The sequence below is a fragment of the Leptonotus elevatus genome, chromosome 1, assembly GCF_054856555.1.
Source record: "Leptonotus elevatus isolate MCC_2025b chromosome 1, RoL_Lele_1.0, whole genome shotgun sequence".
NCBI classification, from domain to species: Eukaryota; Metazoa; Chordata; class Actinopteri; order Syngnathiformes; family Syngnathidae; genus Leptonotus; species Leptonotus elevatus.
Window position 1 is genome coordinate 50,399,387 of NC_141239.1, and position 13,036 is coordinate 50,412,422.

The 13,036-nt window shown below is 38.8% G+C and overlaps 1 protein-coding gene across 1 annotated transcript; it reads left to right on the plus strand.

Annotated features, from left to right (window-relative positions):
• The first annotated feature begins 733 nt into the window (after positions 1 to 733).
• On the plus strand, positions 734 to 10,693 carry ddx39ab (DEAD (Asp-Glu-Ala-Asp) box polypeptide 39Ab). The gene is made up of 10 exons (XM_086079350.1): positions 734 to 817; positions 1,469 to 1,685; positions 1,777 to 1,904; positions 3,347 to 3,623; positions 3,700 to 3,818; positions 3,894 to 4,025; positions 6,960 to 7,069; positions 7,242 to 7,386; positions 9,797 to 9,944; positions 10,317 to 10,693. The coding sequence occupies exons 2-10, from the start codon at positions 1,478 to 1,480 to the stop codon at positions 10,331 to 10,333; spliced, it is 1,284 nt and encodes a 427-aa protein (XP_085935476.1). The 5' UTR covers positions 734 to 817; positions 1,469 to 1,477; the 3' UTR covers positions 10,334 to 10,693.
• The last annotated feature ends 2,343 nt before the right edge of the window (positions 10,694 to 13,036 follow it).

The following is a 13,036-nucleotide window of genomic DNA, read 5'->3' on the forward strand; positions in this document are numbered from 1 at the left end:
TAAAGAACATTTTTGGGTTGACTGCAGCTTTAAAAAACAAAACAAAAAACATGAAAAGTAATTGCATTAGGAGTTTATTACTTAAATTAAGCAAACATGGTCTGCCAATTGTATTTTTTTTAATTTGGCTTGAAAGTCATGTAGTAGGAAACTGTGTTTCTAGCCTTAAAGCTACTGAACGTAGAATATTCCATTACGAATCGCTACTGCCACCTGCTGACGAAAAATGAAACTGTACATACCGTTCTTCACATACACCCCACACACATTACGTCACGTCCGCAGGCAGAGCGCGGGAAATTCTAACCCGAATCCAGTCTGAAAACTATTGGCCAGAGGCTTGCACAGCTAAGGTGTTATTCTACTAATTAGAAGGCATTTCACTCATAAATTGTCAAATAAAAAGCTTATTGTAAAGTTATGTTTTGGGGGGGGGGGAAGTTCCATATTGATATTGCGACTTTATGGTCACTGTATAAAAGTTGGTAGCCTAAACGTTCCAAAACAAATTTTAGAAGAAGTGCTACATTTAATTTAATGGGTGCTTTTGTTGGGGGCCGTCGTAGGGCGATGCAAAGTGCAAGATTTCCGTCGATGGATTGTAAACTGCTGTTGTTTAGACCGCCTATTTCGACATGCAAGATTGACCGTAACCTTGTCCAATCGCTGACTTATTTTTATTTTGAGCGTTACACTCCACCAATGATGTAAGCGCCTTTTGAGATAGGCGGGACTTCCGGTCGCTAGTACAACCAGTTGTGTGGCCTCTCTAGTATCCATGCGGTTTTGATTCACTGCTGTAGTCGCATCTATTCAGGTAAGAGTCTTACAATAGTTGATATTAATGAATGAAACTTACTAAACTTATGCGACGCTTTTCTACTTAACCCCATTCGAGCTTATTCTGTAAATGAACAGGGAACCAACAATGAATAGATAGACTGTTTCTGCATTGTTTAGTTCGTAGTGCTAGTGAGTTGTTTAGCACATTGTAGCCTAGCATTAATTAGGTTCGCCGCCCTAGTCAGCGCAAGCATGGCTCCACTATTTCACGCTTGCCTTTGTCTGAAGTCACCCCGATTGCCGCTGTTTGTAAACGCAAACAATACTTCAAGAGTTACTTAGTAGTGCACGATTTAGCTAGTTGCTTGCCACGTTATGCAACCCAATGTCGGCTGGTGGGATCCGCAACCGGCGAATTTTAAGTTCAAGACCAAGGGGGTAGCTGCTGTGTTCCTAATGAATGAATTGTGTTTATTTTATCAAGTCGGCCCATTATTGCATCGCCTCGGTTTAAAGTTATGCACTTTTGGATTACCGATTAGATTCACGTGTACATTGCTGTTGTAAACAGGCACTCATCCAGACGATGTTTTTGCAACTTAACTCAGCTTCTCACCCACATATTGACTCGGATGTCTCCCCGCCTGACAACATGCCAGTTTTAACATTTTTCCCATTGCTTCAGGTCGAAAAGATGACTGAGAATGACGTCGATAATGAGCTGCTCGACTACGAAGATGATGAAGAACACCAAGGAGCACCCGAGAGTGGAGCCCCAACTGGCAAGAAGGAGGTGAAGGGATCCTACGTTTCAATCCACAGTTCCGGCTTCAGGGACTTCCTGCTCAAACCAGAGTTACTCCGCGCCATTATCGACTGTGGCTTTGAACATCCATCGGAAGGTGATGCTGCTTTGACGTCTGTAGGCTGTCAGAATTGTGTTTCTTTTCATAAAAAGCACTGATGTAAATATTTTTTGTCCTTCTCATATAGTCCAGCATGAATGCATCCCACAAGCCATCTTGGGCATGGACATCCTTTGCCAGGCCAAATCCGGCATGGGCAAGACAGCCGTGTTTGTTTTGGCTACTCTTCAACAGATTGAACCAGTCGACGGACAGGTTAGTATCATCCACGTTGGTATTTTTTGTTCAAATCTACTTTTTTATTTTTATATATATATATATAACTTTAAACCAAGGCGATGCAATAATACATACACACACACACACACACACACACACACACATATGTATACCAACAAACTTGTGTATTAGGACTGGGCCATTAAGGTTTTTTTTAGGGTGTGCCAAAAAAACTAATTCTGGTGGCTTCCATAGTGCGCCCCCGACCCCAAAAGTGCTTACACTAACAACATGACTTTGAACAGAGAGAGGGGGTATAGTTCATCACAGCCATCGTTGCCAAACCAGCAATATTAAGCTACCTTTTTTTACCACTTTAATCAAAAATTTTCAAAGAAGCAAATAAGAAACAGCCAAAATAAGCACAACACACGGTTTTCTGTATGAAAAAAAGACGGTTACACTTAACACTGCCAAGGTAGGTACGTGGCAAAAGCAGTTACTTTTCGAGAAGTTTTTTAACCCGAAATATGTGCTCTTATGTATGTTTTACCATTTTCACCTTGCATTCCCTGTACAACTCTCCATAAGAATTGTTCTCTATATCCATTTTGCCACTTGCTGTCAACTGAAAATAACATCACAGTTGTTCAGGGCTCAGTTAACAACCAATCGCGGCTCACCTTTTTACTCAGTTTGGTCATGTGACATTCTCAAATTGAGCCTTGATTGGTCGTTAACTGAGCCCTGAACAACTGTGATGTTATTTTCAGTTGACAGCAAGTGGCAAAATGGCCGCCCCATGAGATGGATAAAAAACAACAGTGTATTTTGACGCTTTATTCATATTCCACCAATGCAATATTAACTCATTCACTGCCATGTGACGGCTATGGACGTCAAAAATCAATTTGAACTATTTCTATTAGATTGAAAAAAAATCCACTTTTGTTAACAAGAGTATGAAAACTTAGATTTTTTTAAAATTGTATTAGAACAGATATTTAAGTAGTGAAGTCATGCGCTTAATTACGATTAAAAATTGTAATTGCCTGGCGCCCCTAATTAAAAAGAAAAGAAAAGATTATTAAAAATTAGGGGCACCAGGCGATTAAAATTCGTAATCGTAATTAAGTGCATGACTTCACGAGTTAATTCACGATTAATCACAAATATTATATCTGTTCGAAATGTTCAAAAAAAATCCAGGTTTTCATACTCTTGTTAACAAAAATGGGGAAAAATCTTAAACTAGAAATAGTTCAAATGAATTTTTTAAAGTCTATAGCTGTCAGTGGCCGTGAATGAGTTAATACTGTAAGAATATCGTGTTTAGACCTAGACGAGATTGTAAAGAACATTTTTGTAAAGAGATTGTAAAGAACATTTTTGTCTTGACTTCAGAAGACATCACTTGATCGCCATTAAAACTCCTTCAGTTCTTCAGGCCATGTACTTCTTTCTGTCTGTTCTTATAGGTAGCAGTATTAGTCATGTGTCATACGCGAGAGCTGGCCTTCCAGATTAGCAAAGAATACGAGCGCTTCTCCAAGTATATGCCTGCGGTCAAATCGGTGGTATTCTTTGGCGGGCTGCCCATCAAGAATGATGAGGATGTCCTGAAGAAGAACTGCCCCCATATAGTCGTTGGAACGCCGGGCCGCATCCTCGCTCTCATCCGCAACAAGACGCTCAGTCTGAAGAACGTCAAGCATTTTATCCTGGATGAGTGTGACAAAATGTTGGAGCAACTTGGTATGTTCTGTTGAATTGTTTGCACGTATTCACTGTTTGCAAAGGTGGCTAATTTGTCCCCACTGTCTTTGTGCAGACATGAGGTGTGACGTACAAGACATCTTCAGGATCACGCCCCACGAGAAGCAGGTCATGATGTTTAGTGCCACGCTCAGCAAGGAGATCCGACCGGTCTGTCGCAAATTCATGCAGGACGTAAGTGAAACGGAAATGGCGCCGCTTTGTAGCTGTTTGCACCTCATACTAACAGCCCATTTGTCTCTTGTGCAGCCCATGGAGGTGTTTGTGGACGACGAGACCAAACTGACACTGCACGGCCTGCAACAGTACTACTGCAAGTTAAAGGACATTGAGAAGAACCGCAAGCTCTTTGACCTGCTCGACGTGTTGGAGTTTAACCAGGTGATCTGGATTATTATTATTATTATCATTACTTCAGCTTTTATCATGGAAACAATTTGACTTTGGAAAAAAGTAATTCTCTTCACGCTTACTGTAGGGAACTATGGGTTTTGAATTAAAAAAATGAATCAAAGGCTTCTTCGCTTATGCAATTTAGAAATTAAATCATGGTTTTTTTTTTCGATTCATTGATTAATCAACAGATTTTGTTTTTAAAATAATCATTAGTTACAGCCCTTAACTGGTTTAATTGAGATCTTACACAAGTTCATCACAGTAAAATAAAATTATAGTTAAGTTAAAAAATGCTCTTTCCAATACAGGTATATGTTCTCCGCACCCCCACTAGTCCAACACAGCATTTTGATTTACGCTGCAAAATTTTTAAATATTTTTTTTATTGTTTTTATTTGAACAAATGTTCTCATTTTTTTTAAATTAAAGAACACACACAAAAAAAGAACCTGACCAACAGTCTTTACCAATCTATCTATCTAGCCAAGAGAAATACAATTTGTCACAACACAAAACAACAAACGTCACAAACATAACCAACAAACCCCGGAAAAAAAAGAATCTGACAGACCAGCTAAACCAAGATCTATGTAAACAAAACAAATATAGTTCCGTCACAACACACACAAAAACAGACATCACAGACATGATCACAAAACTTAAAACATATGGTACTTGTTAGAAACATACATATTCACATAACCTACAAATATATACACATACGCACATCCTACTCCACGCTCACACATATACACACAAACACAATATATTCCTGGTGCTACTTTCAACTTACAGTCGTTATGGAAGAAAGAGAAGAAAATAACAACAAACATTCAGAAGACCAAAAAAAGAAGACAATAATTTATATAAATGGTAAGTAAATAATATATCTAATACATTCATTTAACTCAATAATACTAATAGCATTGGGCTAATTACCAGGCCTCAAATATTTGCTTCCAAACAAAATCAAACTGTTTTTGTTTATTATTGTCTGCTGATATAGTTCTCAATATTTAAATATTTCATTCAAGATTTCCATTTACTTATTCCTGGACGGTCTGTATTTTTCCAATGTTGTAACAATAACTTCTTATAAACTAATGAAGAAAATGAAAATTGCCATCCCACTGGATGTTTCAATTATTTCACATTTTGAAGCAAGTAAGTCTCGGGCGGAAACAAAAATGTCTGTTTACAGACGATAGAAAGCCAATCCTCAATATCGATCCGGGCTTCGTGTATTTTTCCACAGTACCAAAAGGAATGAATAAGAGAATCACTTCTTCAACACTTTAAACAAGTAGGAGGGGAAGATGAATCAAATTTATAAATTTTATCCCTGCTATAATAATTACTTGTCATTAATTTATGCTGGATTAATCGAATATTTTCATTGGTTGTAACTGAATATGTACGGTGTAAACATTCCTTCCATCTTATTTTAGAATCAAAACTTTGTAAATCCCTATCCCAGCCATAATATATTTTATTTCATAAATCCTTGCAATTTTTTTGCATTAATAAAGAATTTGTAAAGAACACATATACATTTATTTTTCTGATTACGCTGTTCCAAGAGGTACTTTACTGTTGCTGGAACTCCGTTCTCTATATCACAATTTTTCTTTAATCCTATTTTTAATTTAAATAATTCAGAGTCTTTAAGCTGAAATAAAAAATTTTAATGTATCAAATTAAAGTATTTTATTTGAATATATATATATATATATATATATATATATATCTGACAATGTCTTCACACCATCATTCATCCAACTTTTCCACATTAATGTATTACCTTCATTTCTAATAGAAGCATTATTCCACAGCTTAATCTGTAGTGGAGTTCCTATCTCTACCCCCAATAAATGCTTAATTTTTTTCCACAAATTTATGGTATTATTAATGACAAAATTATTAATTTTAACTTTTCTCCTAGAAAACGTAATAGATAGTAAACTATTGGGCTGCAATTGATGATTTTCAGTATCCAACCATGATTCTTTGTCAGTATTATTAATAATACGATCAATATAAAACATCTGAGTTGCTACCTTATAATATTCCAAATTAGGGATTTTAACCCCCCTCTTGTTATGAATAAAATAATAAATTAATTTTTATTCTTTCTTATTCCTTAAAAAATGGTTTTGGTGGTGTTAACGGTATACACTGAAACAGATAAACATGGAAAGACACATCATTTTAATCAAATTATTCGACCAATTAAATTTTACTTTAAATCGCTGTATTTATTAAGACTGTTTGAAGTCACTTTCCAATGTTAAAAAAATATTATTTTGCAGTTGTTCTTTGTTTGCACTAATATAACAGTCAAGATATTTAATTTTACAATTTTGTATCTTAAATTGTTTAAATTTATCCAGTTTCCCCCCGGCTTTGGAATGTGAATGAAGCAGCAAAACCCAACTGGTGTTAGCTATCAGGGGGCGGCCATTTTGTCACTTGCTTTTGACTTAAAATGACACTGCAGTTACTCAGAGCTCTGGTAACTAGGGCTGGACGAGTTTGATTTAGGCTTGTCTCTATCTTTAAAACTCAATAATAGAAGAAAAATGATTAATGTGCAGAACACCGTGGTGATAAATACTTTATTATTCACTGATACTGTCTTTTAATTTTGCCAGATTTTTTTAAAATCAAAATGCATCAAATTGATGCGTTCAAATGTAAAATAGTGTACTGCACATTTTCTTCCAAGGGAACAAGCCCCCATACCCTCTAGAATGGTTGTATACTTCTCACCTTTTTCATCCGTAACCCGTTTTCATGCCTGAAATGCACAAGACATTTACAGTATCAATAATATGGAAATGCGCCGGTTCTTTGAATCTTATGTGCAAGAGGGGGGGGATACCATGGACTTAAGTGTTTGATACCCTATCCTGCCTCTAGGTGGTGATCTTTGTCAAGAGAATCCAGCGCTGCATCGCCTTGTCACAACTTCTGGTGGAGCAGAATTTCCCCGCCATCGCCATCCACAAGGGAATGGCCCAGGAGGAGAGGTGAGGCTACCACACGTGTTCTTTCATAAACTGTGCACCGTTGACCTCCCAAGTATGTTAATGCTGCATTTAGTGGCACCAGTTAGCTGGACACATGATTGCCTTCAAAGAGGCAAGCCCTCCAGGAATGCGGGTGGCAGCTGTCCTGATGATACTTTGCTCCCCTCCGCAGACTGTCTCGCTATCAGCAATTCAAAGACTTCCAAAGACGCATTTTGGTGGCCACCGACCTCTTTGGCCGAGGGATGGACATCGAACGAGTCAATATAGTTTTCAACTATGACATGCCAGAAGATTCAGACACTTATTTACACAGGGTGAGGATGCAAAATCTTTCTTTGTCATGACGATAGTGCCACAACTTTCTGAAAAGGTATCACCTCGAACACAAGGCCCGCCGGCCAGATCTGGCCCACCACAGCATTCACAGCAAAACCACATTAAATAAAATAAAAATCCACATTGGTCGAGCCAATAGCAGTGTTTCCTCTAAGATTTTTTTCAGCAGCGGAGGCAAGGGCCAAAAATCTGATTATTTTTTCCCTCGTCCAAGTACCCGGGGGTGGTGTTTATCCATAGGGGGTGCTGATGGACATTAAGCCATCGACCGATGGGGGTCGGGGCTGACGGAACTTTTCACGACATGTCAAGTGCATGTCGGCTGAGCTGGATTAAAGTAGATAATAATAATAATAATAAATAAATAATTATTTGACTGATGCTTAAAATGACTTACAGCCTAAAGTGCTTGCCAAAACATACATCTAAAGCCTATGGGCGACTTAAGAATCACACCTCTAAAAACATAAACTTTATAAAGTGGCACATTTTTTTCCCGGAATATTTTTTTGTCCTCTAAAAAAATATATATATTTATTGACCTTTTGCACGTGACGTCACAGCCCTCATGGGAACGCCCCCTACGGGACCCTGGACGGCAAAAGAGCCATTTGCCTGTATTGTAACAATTGAATCTCGTACAGCATAAAGTCCGTTATTAATCGAAGATTGTAACAGAAGTGTCGAATTGCGTGTTTAAAATCGAGCCAGATAGTTAGCGTCCACTCCAACTGCACAAACACACAGCTTAGTTTTAAAATGCACCTTCTTCAAAACTATTAAGTGCATTTGACTGTTTAATAATGGTTTTTTTTGTCTTTGTGCTTGGGAGTTTTTCATATTCATGAAATGACTGCATAGCTTGCCACTACGATAGTCATTTGTTCCTTGCTAGTAAACCTAGTAACATAACATCATCACAGCATTTCAATATAGAACGGACTGTGTAAAAAGTAAGATAAGTCAGTCAGCTTGATAAACAAGTTTTACCTTTGCATTACGAGGTATATTGTCCCCCGGCATCTCGTACCAGAGGCTCAGCCAGCGACAAGCTTTTGAATCAGCCCCGGTGTAAGGAGAAGAGACGGCATTGACTACATAATGATAGTGAATTCTGGCAAAGTCGGCGATTTAATTAACTTGGTAAAAACAGCAGGCAACAGAAAGTAAAGGCTGTTTTCAAACTAGCGATCTCCAACTAAAGTAAATATTGCGCTCCACGAGTCCCGACTAAATGTGCAACTTCGACTGGCAGGCGACCTTCGGTTGAAGTAATAGATTCTATGGCTCTATGGGCTTTAACTTTTGATTAAAAAGTTAAATAACTTTTAATTTGTAAAATAGCAGTCGCTAGGTCACTAAGTCGCTCCGGGGTAAACGTCCACTTCCATTCAACAATCATTTCCTTCCGCCGTCCGTCATAGGGCAGTCACGTCGGTGCAAATGGTCAATACGTAGCCCTAATACTGCGTCGTATCCCCATTGAAATGCACATTTTTGTACTGTATGTTTATAGAAAGAGACAAAGTGCAAACAATTGCTTATTTTCACGGGGTTAAGATGCTCACCTCACATACCGGCTAGATAGACAGACAGGTAGAAATCTCAACAACAAGTTTAGCCGTTTTTATTGTTTGTGGTGTTTAAACAGTAAAGCTATGGGTGGTTTGCGACGGGAGGGTAACGCTTGACTTCACCATGCGTACCAGCTCCCCTCCCCCCTTTCTCATCGGAGCGCCACGATTCACGTAGGCCACGCTATGGTTTCTAAACAACATATTTCGCCAAGTGTGCGTAATTTTCACGCCTGTCGATGTTTACCAGCGTGGCACCTTCCGAATGAGCTTCCAGCCAAGTTAGCTCAAAAGTACACTGCCGGCAACTCGGCAAGTGTCAATCCATACGTCGTGAAGTTTAAATTGATACTTCCCGCAGCACCTACAAAATAAAAGTACGTATATATTCCGGCTGTCAGCTTCATTTTGATGAGCCGCGACAATAACACGTGACATTTTTGCGTACGCCAGTTTGTTTCTTTTTAACTTTTCCAAATGACGCAAATCCGTCAAACCGACGGAGATCTTGAATCCCTGTTTAGAGTAGCGATTACTATTGTCGTTGGTTTTGTCGCCGTGCAAACGTGCTGGTCTTCTTTTCGTCTACCCATCCAGCGTACTGCTGCATGCCCCTCCCCTCCAGTATTGAAGGCGCGGCGGTACGGTATGAATGTAACGGAAAACGCTGCATAGTCATTAGACGATTGAAGAAACCATAACTACAATGTGGCCCGTGACAAAAATGATCTCGAACCCATGTAGGACAATGTGAGCTGGGTTGACTTCTAGTCTGCTTATCCCTTGTTCAACATGCATATTTTGCTTTCCCCAGGTTGCCCGCGCTGGTAGGTTTGGCACCAAAGGCCTGGCTATAACCTTTGTGTCGGACGAGACCGATGCTAAGACTCTGAACGAGGTGCAGGACCGCTTTGAGGTCAACGTGTCCGAGCTGCCTGATGAAATTGACATCTCCTCTTACAGTAAGTCCCGGCGTTTTCTAATAGCGGCTGAAAGCAGCCTGAGCCCTGCGTTCTTTCTGGCCCACTGGGATGATTTATAGATTGAGATAGATTCCAGTCACTTGACTGTAAATCACCTGTAATTATCCTGCGTGCAACTGCTCGGTGAGACCCTGGAGTCTGGTGTCAAGATGGGCCCACAGATAATCAGTGTTATTTAGTCGTTTGTGTCAACTTGGGGAAACAGTTGGTGCTGCTGCTATGCAACTACACAGCTCGTTAAATTGAAATGGCTTTTACATCTTTCACCTGTTGTTCTGGGTATTTTCAGCTGTTGCCTTTTGGGAGTTTTCACATGCTCAACTCATGTCTCCCCTCTTTTTTCTACTTTAGTCGAGCAGTCCAGATGAATCCCTCAGCCTGGGGGACGTCACCTCAACGTGTGGATCTCACCTTGTTCTTGGACTTGGATATCTACTTTGCTGTTTATTTGAAAGCTTCGGTTATTCCTTCCCATCAAACTTGATTTTTGTCCGTTTTGGGGATGTGGTATATGATTGGTTTTATTTGTATTTTTTTATGTTTTTTCTTTATTGAAATTAAACTTTTTATAAATAGCCATTTCCCTTTTGTCATGTTGAATTTGACATTAATCCTGACCGTGTTGTAAGCAGCCAGTATCTTTAATGGACAGTGAAAATGCAAGTTGTAATAAATTATAAAAAAAATTAAATAAAAAAAAGACATGCAAAGCGGTCTTGCCTTTTAAACCAATGACTTTCAAACTTTTTTCAGACCCCTTAAAGGGGATTTTTTTTTAATGACCTAATCATAATCCTAACGTTAACTCAACCATCTGTACACCTAAATGCTGTTGGAATTGTTTAGTTGCCTGTTTTTGAGGGAAACTATTGTAAATGATAAATTTATATTTAAATGAGTACACCCCCTTTGAAAAGTAGCATTCTAAACAATATCTCAATGAATACAAAAACAATTTCCAAAATGTTGGCAAGACCAAGTTTAATATACATCTGGTTAACTTATAACATAAAAGTAAGGTTAATAATATAAATTAATTACACATTTTTCAGTTTTACTCAAATAAGGGTGATGCAAAAATGACTAAATCTAGTACTTTGTATGGCCTCCACGATTTTGAATCACAGCAGAGCTTCTAGGCATTGAATGAACATGCTGGCAACATTTTGTTGCATCAATCTTTTGCCATTCTTCAAGAATGACCTCTTTTAGAGACTGGATGCTGGATGGAGAGTGATGCTCAACTTTCCTCTTTAGAATTCCCCATAGGTGTTCACATGGGTTCAGATCAGGAAACACTGAATCACTTTCACCTGGTTCTTCTTCAGAAATATTGGCCTTAGATGTGTGCTTAGGATCATTGTCATGTTGGAAAAGTGCACGACGACCAAGGGCACTGAGTGATGGCAGCATCTTTTCTTTCAGTATTAAGCAATACAGCTGTGAATGATGCCATCAATGAAATGCAGCTCCCCGACACCAGCGGTAGTCCTGCAACCCCACACGAGGACACTCCCACCACCATGTTTCACTGTTGGCATCACATTTTTCCTTGTATTCTTCACCTTTGCGACGCCATACAGTTTTGAAGCCATCAGTTCCAAAAACTTTTATCTTGGTCTCATCAGTAGTCTTCATCTTTGTCAGCATGCGCCCTGGCAAACTCTAGGCGCGTGTTTTTGTGCCTGGGCTTTAGGAGAGGCTTCCTCCGTGGACGGCACCCATGCATGCCATTCCTCTGCTGTGTATGCCATATTGTGTCACGGGAAATAGTCACCCCAGTTTGGCTTTCTATTTCCTTGGATAACTTCAGTGAACTTAGATGTCAATTGTCTTCCTCCCTTCTCATCCTGTCCAGTTAACATCCGTGGACGACCTGGACGTCTCTGTGAGATGGTTGCAGTTCCATCTTTTTTACATTTTTGTACCACTTTTGCTTTAGTATTCTGACTGATAAGTAAAGCTTTGCTGATTTTCTTGTAGCCTTCAACTTTGCTGTGTAAAGAAATTATTTTATTTTTCAGATCTTGTGATATTTCTCCTCTATGTGGTGCCATTGCTAACAGCATGAAATGGGAAACTGATTTCTTTAAGTAACACCCAATTTATAGTCAACTGTCTGCTTGACACCTGTGTAATGAATTATGAGACTCACCTTTTCTAGTCTAAAATTTGGGCTTTGCTCCAGAGACGTTCTGTGCGGTGTACTCATTTTTGCATCACCCTAATTTGAGTAAAACTGAAAATTTCAAGATCAAAAAATGTCAGTCCACCTGACAAATTGCCATCAAAAGTGGTCCATTTCAAACATTTTAATATACATCTCACTGCCTCAAATGTATATTAAAAACTTCCCACATTTGTAACCTTCAATTTAACTCCAAGACGAGCTTTCTATCTGGAATATTAGAGGAGCTATGACCAAAATACTCCACTGTACCCTAAATCGAGAAGAGAAAAAAAAAACGGAAAATTCTAGAATTACCATTCCAAATGGTATTGAGCTATTTTTCTGCATCTAAATAAAATCGCAAACAATATTTGAAACATGAGTTATGTAGTACTATACTATCTGAAGTGAATTACATAAAAAGTGAATAATGTTATGCCGCCCGGGTGGACCAGGGTATCAAGGCGCAACATTAAACATGATCACACATAGAAAAGAACAAGATCCTGACAAGGAATATAAATGATTTGTGAACATTTCTTAACAATAGATTAACATTTTGTGTAGCCAAATTGAGAAAAAGTAAAGTGCAGCTTAACCATAAAATGTAACTATGATAAAATATAACCTCTTCCTGATCATCATCCATTTTTATATGGATTTCATCAGTTGGTAAGTCATCCTCATCTGTTTTCTCTTCTGCCAAGACATCGACGATGGCTTTTGCAGTGGTGTTAAAGTTCGGTCGTCGAGTGCCTGAGTCCTGCATGATTTAGAGGTTTCCCACGATCAACACAGCTGATTCATATTTAAGATCAATAGAAAGCTCTGCAGGAGCTTGATAATGATCCTGATCATTGAATCAGGTGTGTTGGAGTAGAGAAACCTCGAAAACATGCAA